This window comes from Spinacia oleracea, chromosome 2 (assembly GCF_020520425.1).
Source record: "Spinacia oleracea cultivar Varoflay chromosome 2, BTI_SOV_V1, whole genome shotgun sequence".
Classification (NCBI taxonomy): domain Eukaryota; kingdom Viridiplantae; phylum Streptophyta; class Magnoliopsida; order Caryophyllales; family Amaranthaceae; genus Spinacia; species Spinacia oleracea.
The window spans coordinates 113,001,744-113,022,813 of NC_079488.1; the positions used below are offsets into that span (position 1 = coordinate 113,001,744).

A 21,070-nucleotide genomic window follows, 5' to 3' on the forward strand; every position below is an offset into this window, starting at 1 on the left:
GGCTCGCAACAAAATGAGTTACCCACCAACTCCAACTTAGGTTGGTTGGCTCTTGAGAAATGCATCAATAAAGTTCGTAAAATATACAAAGTCTTCGTGTTTGTTTAAGAGAAACCAACAATTACGTGATACTATATTATTAACTGCTATTCGAATTTGCTACAAAAATCAACGCATTACATAATTTGTTTCCAAAAACATCGAACATAGGAGTAGTAATAATAATAATTAAGACATACTAATGCGTTAAAGTAAATATAATGACGTGAATAAACTCGTGTGTCATGAGCTTGTGACTACTAAACATAACCCTAGATTTCCAAAGGTAACTTCCAACATTGTACCAAAGTCCCTCTGTCTGAGTAGAGAAACTTCGGAAACAAAAAAAGTTACCTCAAAAAGGTTACGTTTAAAAAAACAGGAAACGAGTCAAATTTTAAGCTGCATACCTATGCACGTGGATCTCAATATGTACTATAGATAAATTTTGTGGTTCAATTGATCATTATCCATGTTCATTCAAGTATCTTTCAGCAATGGCGGCATGCATTGCAGCACCGGTAGGGAGCATGTCTTCGTCGATGAAGAAATGAGGGGAATGTACCGAGTGTATCGACCCTAATTCCTCGTTCTTGATACCGATGTAGTAAAATGCAGCAGGGATTTTTTCGGAGTAGAATGAGAAATCCTCTGCTCCCATTACTGGTGGTACGATTTTGAATTTCTCTGGTCCTAGTAAGTCTATGGCAACGTTTTTTACGTGTTCGTGCATACGGTCGTCGTTCATCGTTGGAGGGTAGATCGTGTACTCTTTTTCGAAGAAGTCCAGTGTCGCCGAGCACCTAAACACCTTTACTTGCTCCTTGATCACCTGCAAGTATTGTAATAGACCCTGGTTAAAGATGGCGGTGACCAGGTCGGCCCGTGGCCCGACCCGATCCAACACGAAAAATGTCGGCCCGATCTGGGCATGAAAAAAGCACGGCTAGACACAAGCACGAAGACGTGGGATGGGCCTAGGTTGTATTTTTTTTTAAAGCACGTCAAGGCACGGCACGATATGGTCCGACACAACAAAACACGCTAAATTTAGTAAAATCGTGTTTAGGCACGATAACTCGGCCTAACATGAGGGCATGTGGGTATTGGGCCCATTTTTAAAATTTTGACCCGGCGCGTGACAAACTGACTTGGTGTGAATCGGACCCGTCATGCCCTTAGCCTACGGACTTGACCCGAAACTTGACTCGGCCCGACCCGGCCCACGGCCATATTTACGAAAAGTCATCTAAATTGTCAAATTGTACCTCGTCTATTCTGCGTAGGAGCTTCTGCATGTCTGAGAAAGCCCGGAAAGTACCAGCAATGACAACATCTTCCGGCACAATGCTAAATTGGTTTCCACCATCAACCAGAGTCACTGAAACAACCTGATAAACAAATACAAGATTACTATCAGATTGTCCGAATAACCAGATAAGTTCAGATAAGATATATTCAGATAACGAGTTAATTGTTGCAAATAAAAACAAGGAATAATAACCTGAGAATCCAAAGGATTAGCTTCCCGGGAAACAATGCCTTGCAGGCTGATAACGGCAGCTGAAGCCGCCAAAACAGTATCAGCACGGCGAAGCTGGCGGCCGTCAACCAAATCAGGTGTAGCAGCACTAATGACCGCCCTGAAGAAGCCACAACCGGCAAGTAATGGGCCGCTTCTCGAGCCAATGGTTCCAGAAGGACTCTGATGGGAAACATGAACTGCAAAGATAGCTTCAACATCTTGTAAAGCACCATCTGCTATCATCTTTTTTGCTCCATTCCCTTTCTCCTCTGCTGGTTGAAATAGCAGGATTACTGTTCCCTATATATGTTTAGGGGGCATAATTAAATTTCATTAGAATGCTAAATTAAACTAGACAATTGAAAAGTTCAAGCTAGAAAGTTTAAGTCTAACAACACTAATTAATTGCAAGGAATAGAGAAGTATTATTAGGCTTTGTTCTTTTTACCTGTTGTGGTCTGATTTTTCTAGTTTTTGTTATGGTCTAGTCCGATTTGGCCTGGTCTAAATGTTTTATGTGAGTGTTTTTTTTTATTTTTCTGGTCTGGTCTGAATGTTTTTTATAAGTGTTTTTTTGCCTTTTTTGGTTGGTCTAATCTGATATGGCCTGATTTGAATGTTGTTTGTGATTGTTTTTTTGCTTGTTCTGGTATGGTACCATCTGGTCTCAGGGGTGGATCTTAGTTGTTATTGGGGTGGGCCCAGGCCCCGGTCAGAAAATTTTATAGTGTATTTTTACTTACAGCTCCCCCTAAAATTTGTGTATAATGGTATAATTGTATAGTATATTGCTTAATTTTTTTAACGGCCCCCCTCATAAAACTGTTCAAGATCCGCCACTGACTGGCCTGGTCTGATTGTTTTCTTTAAGTGACTTTTTCTTTTTCTGATTTGGTCGCTGGTGTGGATGTTTTCTGTGAGTATTTTTTTGCTTTTTCTAGTTAGGTCTGCTCTGGTCTAATAAGCAATAAGAATAAGGTGAAGAGAACAAAGTCTTACTCAACCCGAAATACTAAGATCTGAATCAAACTCAATTAAAATTCAAAACTACCCCTATGAACAAATCTATGATGACATTTAATTCTAAAATATTTTAAATCAATTGACAATAGTAGGAGTCCCATATAGACGGTGACATATACTCATGCTTCATCTTCTGATGTACAATAACCTATTCATACTTATACCTAACACATTTCTTATGGTAATTTAATTTAAAATGAAATTCTTGTAAGTTTTAAACTTAAATATCTAATCATGAGTTTTTGGTGATTACTTGTTAATCATGAGGGTGAATAATTAATTAAAAGATTCTTTTTGTATAATAAACAATTAAGTAAGCGTCACTGACATTGAAAGACAACAATAGTACCATAAGATATTTTTGGTTTTTATGTGACATGATAATTGGAGATCGAATATGGACGTACCTTAATTAAGGAATATATTTTACCATAAATAACATCTTAATTAGAGAATAATGCATGTTAATATGTCATTCATGGAGACCAAAATAATACAGAATATGATTCTCCATCCTTAATCTAGTCATTTATGATTAGATTAATTTTTGTTCGCCCACAACTTTAGACCAAAGTTCCTCATCACCTAGTCTTAAAAAAGTAAAAAACCTTAACAAATGTGGAAAAAAGAAATCGAAATTTTTGTTTGATCATCGAATCAAACGGGTCAATAATGGGTATCAAGCTTCATATAACAACTCAACTAAACGTTGATTCTAGAAAGTTTAGATAAGTTTAGATAACTGAATTCATATACCGTATGCTAATATGACCTGCATTTATGTTAGGTTCTTAGTAAGTTTCAGGTAACAACTAAACGACCAAACCACTGTTACCTGATTCGCTAGTATGAGACTGGGTACGGGTACGCAATTTGCTACCTAATTTGCTAAACTAGACCAAAATTGTACCATTTTCATGTTATAATTCGTTTATTTGGTTCGCGGTTCGTGCGGTGATTAGAGAATTAGGTAACATTGGTCCAAACATAGATTCTAGTTTGTTTGGATAAGTACATATAGAAATTGAAGGCAGAAACAACTAACCAAAACCATACACCATTTGTTATTACTTGTGATTAAACCTGGTTATTAGGCAGGGTGGCTCAATGGGTATAAGATCAGAGTCAAGTTATAGATTGTTCTGTTCACCTTATTTACACTTATTTCGGGAAAAATAAATTCAGATAAGTTCATATAAGATAACTTTAGGAAAAATAATGGTTGACCAAGTACAATTTATAACTAAAATAAGTTTTGATAAGTTCTAATAAATTCACATAAGTTCACATAAGATAAGTTCAGGAAAAATAAATGAAAATTGGCAAAGCTCCTATTGGACAAAGTCTTTATTGGATAGAGTCAATATATGGTCAAACTTATAACACAATAATTTTGAAAACTAAAATAGTTATGATGTAAAAAATTAGGTATATAGCTTAGTATTCCGTTTTCACTTGTATTCTTATAGGTCCCTTCCTTTTTCATTTTTAGCTGCTCATTTATTGACCCATTCACTATCGGCTATTCGGCCCGCCATTGACCCTTCCATTATGAACCCGCTAAAAATGATCATTTCACTACTCGACCCACTTTTAACCTGCATCAATCCTGACCCAACCCGTCTAATAACCAGGTCTACTTGCGATTGATTTGGTGAGACAATTATAAACTACTTTATAGAGTACTACGTAAGAATATATGAATGTATGAGAGGAGTTTAGATAAGAGACGTGTCGACATAGAATGGGAAAGCAATATCCTTTCTCATAACTACACAAGTCATTTTCAATTCAATAAGTTGTGGAAGTGGATACCAAAAATGAAAATAATGATGTACAAATGCATTTGTGCAACAAGATAAGAACTAAATTCAATGGTCCAATTCATCTTCCATGATGCATGAAACTAACATTATTCAAAATATATTCATGGTTGTCCATACAAATCTTAATTTGGTAATGTTGCATTCATATTAGTTGTGATTTTTTGGAAAGTAGCTTATTTATATGGTGCTAGTTAGTTGCATCATATCAATAGGACCACTTTTATACTAGTTTTTCCTTTGGTTGAAAAACGTCGTCACTTTCAGTGACGGATCTTTTTTTTTATGCAAACGTCATCACTTCCACTGACGAATCTTTACCATGGCTTGTAGTGAATTTTTGTGAATTTTCTAGTGAATTTTAGTCCTGACTTCCCAAGGCGAAAATTTTGTAGTGAATTTTAAGTTTCAGATTCCTTAAAATTTGAGTATAATGGTATACATTCAACACTAGATTGCTTAATTTTTCCACTGGACTCAATAGTTAAACTATTCAAGATTCGTCACTGGTCACTTCAACACTCGGTTTGCATCATTTCAGAATGTATCATAACTTGAAAGATTTGTTTTGGGTTGGAGCTCGTGGCACGAGTTTACTTGAGTTAGAAGTTACTTATGAGCCAAGTGTGAAATACTTGAGCTACTCCAAAATTGACATCAGCTCAGTTTATTATCACCCCTAATTGAAACATTAACTTTTTCAAAAGAGCATCGTGTCGAAACTCGAAACCTACGTTTATAGGTCAAGAATATAGAGTATAAGGCATATTGTATAGCCACAAAAGTACGAGGAGTGATGACAAATAGAGGGAAAAGGCGATGTTGAAGGCTACCAACTAGGGTATGTTTATGCATCATTTTCTTTCCCAAACATTGAATGTTATTACCAACAATATATGTAACCTAATTAATTTGATGAATCTATGTTTTGTGATTATATTCTTTGTGAGGATGGCTTTTAATGAGCTCAAAAGGCAAACAATTATAACAATTGCACATGCATAAAGATTTGGAACTTGATAGAAAGTTACAATTGAACAATGAATTTCTCTAGCCCCAACCCCATTTTAATGCGTTACAACAAATCACATCTAGCTAGGTTGGTAGGATAGTAACATCACCAACCATACCATACCATTGGCAAGAAGTGGTGCTTCAGGCTTTGTTTTTTTCACCTTATTCTTATTGCTTATTAAATTAGATCAGAAAATCAAACCACGCCAGGCAGAAAAGGCAAAAAACACTGACAGGAAACATACAAACCAGAGCAAATCAGACCAGACCAAACCATACCAGAAACTAGGAAAATCAGGCCAGACCAGGTGAAAAGAACAACCTAATGGTCATGTATTGTACTACTAGCCTACTATGTAACAACCACTCGATCATAACTAAGGACGTGACTCAATTATGCGGAACGTGACAACTTTTTCTGACACTAATAAATGGCACGTGTAATAGATCGAGACTAGCTACCTAGTGAATAATACGAGAAACATTCAAACTCGTGCAGGTCCACATAAGTATATACTACGTATACATAAAGATGAGATCCTATTGAAATGGTACCTTTAGAAGATGTTCACGAGATTTGAGTATCTTGGTAGCACCAAGAAGCATGGCAACATGTGCATCATGGCCACAAGCATGCATTTTGCCATCGTTTTTGCTCTTATACTCCCAATCTCCAGCTTCCTGCAGCAATCATCCCCCACATAATTAAGGCTTTGTATTCTCCGACTTATTCTTATTACTTTATTAGATCAAAAGCAGAAAAATTAAACGAGATCAGAAAAAATAAAAAAAACACTTACATAAAACATTCAGATTAGAGACTGGATCAGATCAGAAACTAGAAAAATCAGACCAGATTGGGTGAAGAAAACATACGATAAAACTTATCGTCTTCTTACAGAGGATAATTGAATGTTAGTACTAAAACTTTTTCATATTGTCTATCGTTCATTGCTTTAGCACACAAGATTATTTTTACATGGATTTTGGTCCACACTTATACTCCGCAATCCATATTAGACAATACTAGAGCTGATCATCATGGGCCTGGCCCGCTGGCCCGACCCGACCCGAATTTAGCGGGTTTGAGCATGTTATTTTGGCCCGATTTTCGGGCCCGACCTTTTTTAAAAAATTACGGGCTTTGAGCAACGCTAAATAACATTTTTAGTTATAAACTTGGCCCAGTCCGAAAAGCCCGTTAATTTTGACGAAATAGCGGGTTTAAGACACACAAAATTGTCCCGAACCTTGCCCGGCCCGACATAATAGGCAGATTTTTATTTCCTCAGCCCGGCACGAAAGCGGCCCGTCCCGCCTTTTGATCAGGTCTAGACAATACAAGGAACCATTTAACGTAATTTTGCTAAACTTTATTAAAGGCGCGCTACTAAGGCACTATTTGCTTGTCACGTCAAATTATTGTCATGACACGGCTTTACAGACCATTACCAACGCCCAAATTATCACTAGTAAGTAGTAACCCCTACTCTTAATCATCTTGAGCCCGACCCATTTAATCGGTTTGATCGGGTTCAGAAATGACAGTTTAGGCAGATGTAAGACCTGTTTTTGGACCCGACCTGGTCAAAAATAAAACTTTTTGACCGGGTTTTAAACAACTCAAAACTGGAAGTTTAGTTATAATTGGTCAATTCTGAAAATTATCCGAAAAGCCTGATATTGCCTCGAAGTTTGGCTTGTCCCGACTCGACATGGCAGGGTGATTTGTTGGGTCGCAATCTAGCTTGGCCCGTCTTTTAATCAGGTCAAGTAGTTGCACATTGTTTAATAGCTACGGAGTAATTGACATACAGAGTATTTTCATTTTATAAACTAGACTAGACCCGTGCTAATGTTAGAATCCGACACGCGCGCATTTTTCTAATTATTATACACCCTCCCACAACTCACAAGACTATGCTAACTACTTCCTCCAATTGTATGCCAAATTTCCTATTATTTACAAACAACCGTCCGATTTTTTATCACATGTGTGTGACCATTATGCTATGTCTCCTTTAATGAATCAAACAAATTTGAATCACAAAATTCAAAAACTACCATTAATATTTTGGGGTTGCAATACCCTCAAACTGTTTTATTCATAAAAGAAGACAAAACATAATGGTCACACCCATGTAATAAATAAAATTAAGAAACTAGTGGGTTTCTAGTGGTTATAGAATTTTACTACGTAATATGTACTTTATAGTGACTTTTTTGATTAAAAATATATATATATATATATATATATATATATATATATATATATATATATATATATATATATATAGTGATTTTAAAGGTAGTAGTTTGAAATTTTACCCCTATATTTAATAGAAGATAAATTTTTCGTTTTATAAGGTGACATGACACCTATAAATTTGGAATTGAAAACTCTGTATCTAGTTTTACTAGAAGATAAAATTGCAGTTAATTGTTAAACCACATGTCAAGTGAATCATGCATGAGATATTGAGATCACCAACCTCTTACTCGATTTGTATACACATGGTCTAATAGTTAAGAAAGTGTCTAGTTATTCAGTATTTTTATTAAAAAAATGAGTATGTTGTATCTAATATTTTAACATTTTATTGTCAAAAGATCGGAGACATGAAGATGCTCTTAGTACCGCCGACTTAATCATTAGATACAAGTCAACAACAATGTCAATATTTAATTAACAATAATTAAACTATGATCTTCCCACTTTAATTATATTGTTCTTTGATTAATTTAAAGTAATTAAGGAACATAAACAAATCGCGGATCATTAATTATATACTAATATTTCGTGGACCCATAAGTTTTAAAGTTAGATTCTGTTTGTTACTGCAAATGTAAGGTTCTTTTAAGCAAAATGTGATTCATGTATACGTGTTCTTAAATAAATATATAATTTAAATATAAATAATATATATTTAAAATCAATAACTTGAATCTTTCTCACATTCTTACAATAATATCATGCGATTTTAATTTTTCACTTTCTTTTTTCTGATAGACTTAAAAATTTGGAGATATATAATTAAGCAATACAATTTTTAAACCATAAATATTAAAATTAATTAATTAAAGTAAGTAAGAACTATATAAAAAAAAAATGTAGGCATGTTAGCCCACGAAAAAACTCGGCCCATTTACTAGGCTGGTGTAGACAAGAAGTCAAACCCGCAAAGGGCTTGATTTTCCATTTTAGACATGTTGGACAAAAAAATAAGCTTAATCCCGACTCTTTATCCATTCAAATCCGCAAATGATCACCTCTAATATTATTATAACCTCAATAATATACATAGAACGTGTCCGAAAACAAGTCACAATAAACATTATTATAACCAAATAAACCCAATAAAAACTATGTCGAATAAAGATATTTTGTGTAGAAAAGTCCACATGCATAATCTCATTTTGTGTCAATTTTAACTCAACTTCAACTTTTTTATAGACAATTTTCTGTACCTCATATTTTAAATAGGACCCATACTATAGTTAATGATAGCCACTGATGCAATTGGCTCGTGTCAAATAATATCTAGGAAAAAATAGTAACATTTGAGGGAAAAACTAACCATTTTATTTTTAGGTAAATAATTATTATTATTTAAAAAATAAATCTCCCTAAGAATAAATTAAGGACTTAAAAACTTTAATTCTTCTTAATTCAACCAAGAAATTAAATTTCATTCTCTAAACATAAATCTAAGCTAAAGTCAATACACTACAACAATTTGTATCTTTAACGACAACCTAATTACGACGGGTCAAAAATCCCGTCGCAAAAGCCTTTTGAGACGGGGCTAACAACCAAACAATGACGGGAATAACCGTCGCAAATGTCTTTTACGACGGGTTTACGATGGATTTACGACGGGATTTCTATTAACGACGGCCCCCTTTTATGACGGGTTCGCGACAGGAAATCCCGTCGTTAATCAACGATTATTGGCCTTTCGCGACGGGATTTCCCGTCGTTAATAGTACAATTTCTTGTAGTGATAAGATTTTGACAAAACCACATAATTCTTTACCCTTTTTTTTTTTTTTTTTTTCTTTTTGACATTGGATGAAATTCTTTACCTTTGTTTTCTTATAATATGGCGAAAGCATTACAAATTTTCGTGACACATTTCCAGTAACAAATTCTTACAATATAGAAGTACAAATTTATAATAACCTGGTACGCTGTAAAATAGAAACTAGGACACGACACGACACATTTGAACTATACCAAGTATTCGAAATGTCACATTCTATTCATGAAAAGAAAAAAGAATAACAACCGTACGTACGTAGGACCATATGAAGCATAAATGAAACCATATGCTCTAGGATTAACTACTATCGCAAGAGACTTAAATTTGATAATGTCACTTTATAATTAATTGGTCGAGATTACAGATAATATGGCAAAACAAACCCGACCACAAGTAGTTATTATAGATAGTGACGGATTTTGAACCACTTTAATAGAAGAGACAGTAGAAAAATTAAGCAATATACAATGAGATTTACATAATTATACTCAAATTTTAGGCACGTGACCAGAATATACACTATAATATTTTCTGCTTGGGGATCGATGCCCACTCGGGCCACAACAAAGATACGCCATTGAATATAATTGCAGTGGCGTATGTTCTATTGGCCTGGGTGGGCCCATAAAAATTTGAGTATAATTACATATATTTCATATTATTGGACCCCTCGTAAAATTGTCCAAGATCCGTCATTGTAACGTCGAGAGAAGATAGAGGGCAGGGTAAGGTGAAACTAACTTGAATAGGTAAATGAAATATATTGTACATAGACTCTCAGTTTTAACCACTATGTCAAAACCAAATCGGTAGCCAGGCCATAATTAGTTAGTTGAAAAGAGAGAAACAACCTCGAATGGGTAAATGAGAAACATACTTTACGCACTACAGACTTAAATTCAGTTTTAACCACTAGGTTAAGAACTCATTGATAACCCGATCATAAACAGTTATTGTTGAGAAAAGAGAGACAAACCTGAACAGGTAAATGAGACATATTATACACACTACACAGACCATTAGTTTTAACCACTACGCTAAGACCTCATCGATAATCGGACCATAAAACAGTTGGAAGTTGAGAAGAGAGAAACAAACCTGAATAGGCAAAGCATCCATGTCAGCACGAAGCGCCACAAAAGGGGGCCCACCAGTCCCAACCCAAGCCCGAATACCCGTTTTAGCCAATGGATACTTGTAAGAAATTTCAAGCTCATCTAACTCACCTCTAATCAAACCACTAGTCTCATATTCTTCAAACGCTAATTCAGGGTTTTGATGAATTCTTCTTCTAACACTCTTAATCCAATCCACCGTCTTCGGCTTCGTCGCCAGCTGTAGTATTTCCTCCAAGTCCCCCGCCCCCGCCTTCAACAACGGCGGTGGCCGCGGTGGTGGTGGTGTTGTTTTTTGTGTGATGTTGATCGTGTGGTGGTGGTTGGAAACGCCACTAGGGAAATACGTGGCTGATGATGATGAAGAAGATGGTGAAATGAATTGGACGGCTGTGATGTTGTCACAGACTGTGAATGATAATATGATGATTAGTAGTATGATTAGTAAGGAGAAATAGTTGGATGAAGATTGCTTCATGGTTAGGTAATTTCGAAGAAAAAAACTTTGGCGGAACTTGATTTAACTTAAGAAAATAACTTAATGAAATAAGTTAATGAAATGGTTGCTTGTTCTTTCCCTCGAAAATAGGAAACTATGAGAGAGAGAATAGTGTAGTGTAGTAGAAGGGAAGGGAAGGGAAGGGAAGTGAAGTTTATACATATAGCAAGAAATGGAGGGGGTTTTGGATCACGTGTGGTAAGACAAATCATTTATTTTATATAATTACCAGATTGGGTCCTGTACATGTACGGATATTCGCAAATTATTATTTGACCATCTTTTTTATATAATATTTAATTGAGTATTTATCCCTTAAAGTTAATACGTAATTAATATATCTCGAGCCTACGTTTTTTAATGATCTAATATGAATTTTTTTTTCTCTACTACGTATTATGTATTTTATATGTTGAATATGTTAATTTGACCAAAATATTGCGTAAATGTATTTTCTATAATTATATGTCGACTTGACTAAAATATTACCAAAATTGTCTAATATTCTATAATCTTTTTTCCCCAAAAATAACAGCTTATATAAAATGAGAGAAAATAAAATAATAAATAAAGTAGATTTGTTTTAAGAAAGGGATCCTATTCATCTTTTTTGGCGGGAAAAATTTGCACCAGGAAATGACATGTCTCATTCCTGTTGTCGGTTTTAGTATAATGTAATGGATGATAAGAAAAAAATATATATTACTCCCTCTGTATTTTAAAAAGAGATACACTTTCGTTAAACGGTCGTATTTTAAAAAGAGATACACTTTTCTTTTTTGACATGTTTGGTCCCCACTTCCCACTATATTAATATTTTTCTCTTTCTTGTGGTCCCCACACTTACTTACTCACATCATCTTTTTACTATAATAAATAATTCACTCACTATCTCATTTTCATCTTATTTTAATAAATTCAACTCATTGATCTCATAAAACTATGTGCCGGTCAAAGTGTATCTCTTTTTAAAATACGAAGGGAATATATGTTGTTCTTATTTTCTTAATGCTAAAAAATAATAGAGGTGAACAAAAATTCGGGTAGGGTCAGACCGGGCCGGCAATTAACACCCGGACTTTTTCGAGGTATGGTCTGGCAATGGTCTAAAAATACATATTTGAGACCGGCCAGAGCCGGGTCCGGTCGGGCCAACTGGTCGAACTATAATTTTTCAAGTTTAGAAATTAGAAAAGAGTGTAACTCTCTCGTCAAGAGTAATACTAACATGCAGTTTAATCTTTGTATAACTAACGCATTAACTTCAAGCACTTTTTTTATTGTTAGATATTTTAAGGTGAGTTTCAATGTTGTTTTTAAAATATTAAATTTATTCAATAATAAATTGCTATGGAGTAGTAGATTTTTTAACATTTTTTCAGGCATAACGAGATATAACAAAAGGTCTTGTGTGCATAAGGTGTATAATAAATTTATTGTACACTAAGATAACTTTAATTTTATGCATTTTTTGTAACTTTAACTTAGTTTTTAAAACTTTAAATTTATAAAAAAAATTTGATAAATAAACATTTTAAAGGGTTAAATGATTAATTCTATATATTATTAGTGATTTTTTGAATAACTTTTTTATTAAAATGAAATCATTTATCACTAAAAAAAATTGATAACTTTTACATATATAAATGTAACTTTTAAGCATTTTGAGTCAACTTTTACTCCGATGTAAAATATTTATTGTCCACCACTTATAAATAAGAATTTGTGGATATATAATAACATATTACGTAGTGAGTTATCATGGACTTATTGAGTTATTGTACATATACAGATGTCATGATGTCATCATTTAGTTTTTGTCACCACGCCAAAATCTCGTTGATAAAAATGGCAACTTATTGCAATTATTGATAGATAGAGGGAGTTAACATCATACTCCGATATATATGTATTGAATATTGATGACACTAATCAACATGTAATTTTTCATTAGTTCATGATTAATGCTATTTAAAAACATACTTTATATACTTACGTCTCAAACTCTTACTACAGATTACTATATGAAATGTAGATGTCGTATGACTTTTTATCAATAAATTAATTTGATTATAAAAAAAAGTACTATGAAATTGATTATGAATCCTCATTCAATTTTGTCCCATAATTTGTGTATCATTAATTTGTATAATTATTTTATAGATAAATTCTTTTTACCAACCAAAAAAGTCGAAAATTTGTTTTTACCACCTAAAAAACTAAAATTTGTATTTTACACCTCAAAAAAATAAAATTAAAACTTATATTTACCACTTGAAAATTGAAAAAATAGATGAAAATGTTATATGAGGACCACAATACTTGTAATATTTTTAATGTGTTATCTTCTTCCACGATTTCATGTATTTAACTATTTTCTCTTCCCCCGCTTCCTTATCTCCTATGAATTCACATAATTTTTCACCACACAAAATTGACAAAATTTAGTGGAAATAAAGAGAGAAGGGTGAAAGAGTTAAAAAAAAATCTACACAGGGAGTGTGAAAAATTAGAGGTAAATTGAATTAAGTAGCCATACATAAAGGTTTCTATCTGTTTTTTCGTTGTCAGGTGGTAAAAAAACAAGTTTTAATTTTTTTTTAAGTGGTAAAATACAAATTCTAGTTTTTTAATGGTAAACAATAATTTTTCAATTCTTATACACTACAAGAATTTGTATCTTTAATGACAACCTAATAACGACGGGTCAAAAATTCCGTCGCAAAAGCCTTTTGCGACGGGACTAACAACCAAATAAAGACGGGAACAACCGTCGCAAATGTCTTTTACGACGGGTTAATGACGGGATTTTTCATTAATGACGGCCCCCTTTTATGACGATTTCGCGACAGAAAATCCCGTCATTAATCAATAATTATTAGTCTTTATTGATGGTATTTTCCGTCGTTAATGGTATAATTCCTTGCAGTGATAGGTCAATGTATTTTATTTGGAAAGTGCGGGAATAACTGGAAGAAAAGGCCAAAATAGAGGACTGTTAAATTTGCAACTGCTCGAGTATTGTGCTTCTGTACATGAAAGGTGCTAAACATTTGTAGGTGGTAAGCTAAATAGGCTCATGTTTATATAGGACTGTTATTTCTGGTGGGTGTCAATTGTCGTGGTGGGTAGGTCCTTTTTTGGATTCTGGCTATTGTAATTATTGCTTGGTTTTCCACTAAGTAAATACTAGTATTTTATACACGTGATGCGTGCGAATTTATATAAAAACTTTAAAATTGTATTACATCCACTAAATATAAACATTAGAATAAAAAAAAAATGTTCACAAAGTTCGTATTTTAAAAAATTAAGGTTATACATCTAAATAGTGAAACAGAGTAATCATACGTTTACATGACAAAGAATCTAAATCTTAGTACCAAAATATAAATTCCAAAATTTCATCATTAACCCTATTTATGAACTTCAAACTCTTCGAAAAACACTCTACAACTTTTTTCAGAGCAAAGCTTGCAATCAACCAAATGACAGCATGATTAACAAATAATTGAATATGCAAATAATTTACTCTAGAACATAATGCATGCTTCCTAAGTTCTTGATGCAGGTTGAACCAGAATTGCATGCTTTCTTGCAGAGTGGGCAGATTAAGCAGCAGCAGCAGCAGCAGCAGAGCAGAGTGAGCAGCAGCAGCAGCAACAGAGCTTTGTGGCTAGAAATTTGAGTAAACATGCATGAGATTAGCTCAACGAAATTCTGCATAGGTTGATTAGCTAATACATTCTCATCCAATAAACAGAAGGAAATCTGGATTATCATATAGCAAAGAGATAGAGATGCATGCATGATTAGCAACACCAAATTATGAAATTATACGGCTGAGAATATGCTTGTGAAGGATAGTGTTAGAGATGCGACCCGAAAATCACCCATAGCTTTATCTTATTCGTCACCTGAAATGCTATGTGATTCACCTAATAAATCATAGAAGGTGAAGTATGTTGGTAATACAGTATCTGAAAAGGATGGTAGCATGGACTATTGGTCTGAACTGATTGCATTGTCATACCCAACATCAGATGTTGAATCGCGACCTAAAGTTAAAGCTTAACTGTAAACCTTAATTGCATCGAGTTACTCCTATTACAGTACAACACGTTATTGGTTAAACGGAAGCTGAATACTAATCTCACTTTAATTGATGTGAATCGTGGTAGAAAATGGATGTTACCTATACATAAGCAGGGTTGCTTTATTGTTTTGTTCAAGGAAATGCATTGCATATAGTTTGTCTGTCTTCTTTTCTTCAAATAATCAAATGGTATACAACGTATTAGCATATGTCTCTCCTCACTAATTGATAAATGTCTAAAGTATCTCTTTATTTCAAATCACAAGTTAATTCAAAAATTCAGAAATAACCATAAATTAACTCATAAATTCAGAAAATAATCACACACAAAATCAGAAAAAATCACAAATTAATTCAAAAATTCAAATATGAAGTGACTGAATTTTAGTAATTAAAGAGAAGTCGGCGTACATACCTGAAAACCCAAATAGACAATGAGGAAAGCAAGAGTAGCCGGAAATCCGTATTGGTGCAACCCAAGTATGTTTCCCCTCTCTCAAATTATGCTGAAGCTATTCATGAAAGGGTTTATTAAATAATCCTAATCATTAATCCAAGAATTCAAAATAAAAAATCGACATCGAAAACCAAAATAAATCTGGCATAGAAAACATATACTCAGACTTAATCATCACTACCAAACCCAATTAAGGGGGCAGCCGTAAGTCCGGCCTTTTATTCATCATAGCCAACATTTTTGGTATAACAACATTGAATTGCATTGAATCAGACCATACAATTTCAATAATAATCATAGTAAAGCCTGATATTTTAATAATTATCAATATTTTAAAAATAATCACACAGAAAATAAAGGAAATAAATAAAGATTATCATAAAAGAATTAACCTTTGAAAGAATAATATCAAGCAGCTCTGCCCCAGCTTTCAAATCGTTCATCTCTGAAGTATTACTGCATAATAAAATGATCAACTAAAATCAAATAATTCCTCAAATTTATAACTCAAACTAAAAATTAAGGGAAAAATAAAAACAAACGGCCCAAAAAAGGGAGATTTAAAGGCATATATCATAGTTGAATGTTTAAGAGTACTGTCTAACTCCTTATCAAAGGGTGAAATTAAGAAGAAAACATTACCTTCTAGCATCATCACGACCTTTTGCATCAATTTCTTTGTTAGGTGGATATATTGGAAAAGTTGATGGATCGCACGCATAGGGTTTGCTGTTGAAATACTGACAATTAGACCAAAAGATATCTCTATTAAGTGACATTGTCATAAACATTAAACTACAATGTGAAGGAAATATTTGAAAGGGATGAATTTGAATCAAACTAAGTACTCCTAATACCTCAGAACATAGAGCAGAAGAAGCATTTCCACGCATAAAAGTACTTGTTGTGTTGACTCACCTCCATCTTCTTAATCTGCTTACGCAGATTGGCACCATAACGGGTACCTAAACAAAACAATATAATGATATTAATTAATTGTGATAATAAATTTCATCCACTCAGCCAGATCAGACAACAAAAGTAAGACGATAACTCACTCCTAATTCAAAATAATCAAGCAGAAACAATTACACATGAAAGTCTTGAACTAACTTCTCATTATCCTACACCACTTCAATATGAAGCTGTCTTCTCCCAACCTACTACTAAGAGCTTGACAACCACCAGAGTCGTGAGACAGGTTACCCAAGACAGAAAAATCAAATTTAGCATTCTACAATTATTTCAGATGCATAAAATTAATACCCCAATCACCAAAACATCACAAATGTGAACTACAAACTCAATCAAGCTATTGACACATAACCAAATCAATCAAACTACAAATATTAGGTGTACTTTGGACTAAATCAATCAAATTTAAACCGAAAAATCTTAAAGTTGGAGGAAATAGACAGAAAGGTTAACTCCAAATCAAATTTAAGTTACTAAATTGAGATTGAATTTATGTCTAGCTAATTAATGTAATTTAATCCAAAATCAATTGAAATCAATCAATTGAAGTATTATATGAAAATTTCGAAATCAGATCAACAAAAAAAGAATGTAAATATCTGATACTCCATCCATCCGTATGTTTTTAGGAGTTACACGTTGACCGACATAAATATTAAATAATGTGAATGATTTTCTTAGAATAATGCAAATGGAATAGTATAGAATGCATATAAAATTTGGACATCGTGTTTAAAACTCTACATTATTGCATTTTTATAGGCTCGCTCTCTCACCACACGATACAATCATCTTTTACGCTATCGTATTTATTGGATTCTGGCTATCGTAATTATTGCTTGGTTTTCCACTAAGTAAATATCTGATATTCCATCTGTATGTTTTAGGAGTTACAAGTTGACCAACATAAATATTAAATAATGTGAATGATTTTCTTATAATAATGCAATTGGACTAGTATAGAACGCATATAACATTTGGACATCGTGTTTACAACTCTACATCATTGCATTTTTATAGGCTCGCTCTCACACGATACAATCATCTTTTACGCGGATTATTCTTGCGTGGACCTGATCCACAATAATATTATTGTGGATCCATACAACTCAAGCACTCATTTCACCTACATAGTGATCTTTATTATTCACATGTTGATAATAAGAAATTAAACACCAATTTTCTTAGATATAGTAACCATTTTTTGAATCAAAACCCTATGTTTTTAAAAGAGAATCACGACTTTCTATCACAATATTCAAGCATAACATCTACTGACGACGCCAATTTTCTTTTCTTTTTTATAATAATTTTAATAAACACGTCAAATAAATTAGAACCAGGTTGTTAACTTTTCTTTTTAAGCATGGTCTACAATAAATTTAGTGTGAACCAAGACCATTTAAGAATTAGCGCTTTTACGCACGTCATATCAAAAATACTACTCCCTCCGTCTCTTTTTGTTCTTTACATTTCCTTTTTTAGTGTTTCAAAATGTTCTTTACATTTTCTTTTATATTATCACATAAATGATTTAATATTCTATCAAAACTTGTACCCAATTATTATATTAGCCAATTAAATCAATTGAGTCATTTAATCCCTCGCACTTTTCCAAAGAGACATTAACTTTTTCTCATTTTCCCAATATCAGAATTTTGATAAGAGTGAAAATATTATAAATAAACGTAATTTTCCTCGTTTACATGAAAAACTTAGAAGAATCTCAATGTACATTAATTAGTCGTTAAAACGCGTGCAAAATACCAAACGTAAAAAACAAAAAGAGACGGAGGGAGTAGCTAAGATTTTGAAAATTTATGACCGGTGAAATTTGACACAAATTCCAATATTCAATTTGAAATATTGTTGAAAAACATGATCGGATTTTCATTTTTGCGGATTGAAAAATTTTAAAGGCGATTTGATTCTGATTAGAAAATTCTGAACATCCTATCGGAATATTCAAATGTTGAAAAACTATTGAATACCCGTTTTCTCGAATCAAATCGGCATGATCATGGGTCGGATTGGGTTTTTGCACCCGACCCTAAAACATGATCACGGATCGGATTGGGTTTTTGCGCCCGACCCTAAAAAATGCGGGTACCATAGAGAAGAAGGAAAAAGGCAAAGAAAAATAAGGGAGCTAGGACAGTTGACACGTAGATAGGACCTCATAGTTAAGGTCACCATCTTAGACAGCCTAATAAAGTTGTGATAAATTATTTTCACAACAAAATATCCATCACGTGCTCTATATATATTTGACGTTAATGTCAACTTAATTTTATGACTCAATTTATTTAAGGGCTTTGGTCTAAAGATGATTGTGGGTCAGGTAGGGTTTCGGGCCGACCATGGACTATGAATCTAAATAGGCTCGAATTCTCGATCCACGCCAATTGTCCGTTCGTAACATGTCAAGATGGACCGGACCAATTTTTTTTAAAAAGGTGGTCCTGGCCTCACGGCTTTGTGTCTGTACTGAGCTGTATTTTTTGTGCTCGTGTCGGACTGGGCTTTTTCATATCTCAGCCCAGTGGCGGACCTTGAACGGTTTTACGAGGTGGGCCGGTAGAAAAATTAAACAATATACTATGTCATTATACAATTATACACAAATTTAAGGGGGCCGTAACTAAAAGTACACTATAAAAAATTTCAGCCGGCGGGGCGAGACCCACCCCAACCCAAACAAAGATCTGCCCTTGTCTAAACCCGACCCATGACCATCTTTACTTCTATCAAGTCCTAATTTGATGTAAAATCGTCATTATTGATGAATTGATCCTTTCAGAAGTTGAAATTATGAGTAAAAAGATAAGAGCACATTGACAATTTTGTGTGGACAAAGGACAATAATACAAATGTATGTACCCAAATTCTTGTATGAGACTGTCCTCACCATCAACTGATGGTGAGACCAGTTCACACTTGCGAATTTAGGTATGTTACTTCTATGGTTTAGACACGTTACTTTTTTTTTATAATTTTAGAGGAGGTACTTTTTTAAGTTTAGGTATGTTACTTCTATAGTTTATACATGTTACTTTTTTTTTATACGGAGTAGTTTTAGGGGAGATACCTTCTTAGTTTAGGTATGTTACTTCTATAGTTTAGACATGTTACTTTTTTTTAATAATTTAAGAGGAGGTATTTTTTTTAGTTTAGGTATGTTACTTTTATAGTTTAGACATGTTACTTTTTTTATAATTTTAGATGAGGTACTTTTTTAGTTTAGGTATGTTACTTCTATAGTTTAGACATGTTACTTTTTTTTAATAATTTTAGAGGAGGTATTTTTTTTAGTTTAGGTATGTTACTTCTATAGTTTAGACATGTTACTTTTTTATAATTTTAGATGAGGTACTTTTTTAGTTTATACATGTTACTTTTTTTTATACGGAATAGTTTTAGGGGAGGTACATTTTTAGTTTAGGTATGTTACTTCTATAGTTTAGACATGTTACTTTTTTTATATAATTTTAGAGGAGGTACTTTTTTAGTTTAGGTATGTTACTTCTATAGTTTAGATCTGTTACTTTTTTTTATAGTTTTAGAGGAGGTACGCTATGAGGAAGTAAAAATCCCATGCTGTGATGTATCACCAAAAACATAACACCAACAAAGAGACAAAATAGAGAAAAGACAAAACTGATTGCTGTCATATTTTTTTGGACCGATTATGGATCGAACAAATGATGTAATGGTACAAAAAATGAAATGAAATGGTATTTTTTAAGTAAGAATGGCATTTTGTAAAAAACAAATGATGTTTTGTTAAAAAATGGTACTTGTTTTTTAAAGAATGGTACATTTTAAAAGAAAATGGTACTTGTTTTTTAAAGAATGGTACATTGTAAAAGAGAAATGGTAGTTCATGTCACTTTCTCTCTCATCTTTTTCTGTCATTCTCTTCTCTTTTATTTATTAATTTTGTCCTTTTCCTATTGTCCTACTCATTTTGTCATATTCCTAATTTGTTTGATGTTGGTATAAATTTACGAAAATACCCCTGCGAGGTATTATGAAATACCTCACAAGCTGCCGCTACGCCAACTTCGGTACGCTATTGGTTTCGCGCTCGTCACACCATCAAATTAATGGTGTGACTGGTCTCACAGGAGACGTGCTGATGTATGTAATTACTCAACTTCAATTATTATGTAAACTTGTCTTTATCATGTGTAGTCATGCATGCAATTGTAAAAGAGGTAGAACTCTATTATTATTGATGTTTCAAAATCATTCAAATTTAACTATTTAAGTAATAAATACGTTATTTTCACGGTTTTGAAGCCTACTTGTTAACATGGCTATAATTGTCTTTTTTGAAGAGTTACTTATTATATATTGGGATGTCAACCCAAGTCCCACGCAGGAAAATTAAGGAAAAATTACCCTGAAAGTAAACGTATTTATACTATTCATTAGTTAAAGGTCTTTATAAATCGAAAT

The 21,070-nt window shown here is 33.3% G+C and overlaps 2 protein-coding genes and 1 non-coding gene across 5 annotated transcripts; all 3 read right to left on the reverse strand.

The window, feature by feature from the left end:
• Nucleotides 1–82: 82 nt before the first annotated feature.
• LOC110796853 (IAA-amino acid hydrolase ILR1-like 6) lies at nt 83–11,223 on the reverse strand. Its single transcript, XM_022001965.2, has 5 exons — nt 10,566–11,223; nt 5,980–6,105; nt 1,544–1,864; nt 1,308–1,430; nt 83–871 (listed from the first exon to the last, which is right to left on the reverse strand). The coding sequence occupies exons 1-5, from the start codon at nt 11,058–11,060 to the stop codon at nt 506–508; spliced, it is 1,431 nt and encodes a 476-aa protein (XP_021857657.1). The 5' UTR covers nt 11,061–11,223; the 3' UTR covers nt 83–505.
• A 3,141-nt stretch (nt 11,224–14,364) lies between these two features.
• LOC130467191 (uncharacterized) lies at nt 14,365–16,601 on the reverse strand. 3 transcript variants are annotated; one of them, XM_056835623.1, is made up of 5 exons: nt 16,492–16,601; nt 16,277–16,363; nt 16,027–16,090; nt 15,593–15,689; nt 14,365–14,757 (listed from the first exon to the last, which is right to left on the reverse strand). In XM_056835623.1, the coding sequence occupies exons 1-5, from the start codon at nt 16,515–16,517 to the stop codon at nt 14,693–14,695; spliced, it is 339 nt and encodes a 112-aa protein (XP_056691601.1). In that variant the 5' UTR covers nt 16,518–16,601; the 3' UTR covers nt 14,365–14,692. The 3 variants fall into 3 exon arrangements, with proteins under 3 accessions (XP_056691601.1, XP_056691600.1, XP_056691599.1); XM_056835622.1 differs by having other exon boundaries at nt 15,593–15,683; nt 16,277–16,374; XM_056835621.1 differs by having other exon boundaries at nt 16,277–16,374.
• Nucleotides 15,776–15,868, reverse strand: LOC130468401 (small nucleolar RNA snoR113). Its single transcript, XR_008928790.1, has one exon. It is a non-coding gene; the product is annotated as a small nucleolar RNA snoR113 (small nucleolar RNA).
• Nucleotides 16,602–21,070: the final 4,469 nt, after the last annotated feature.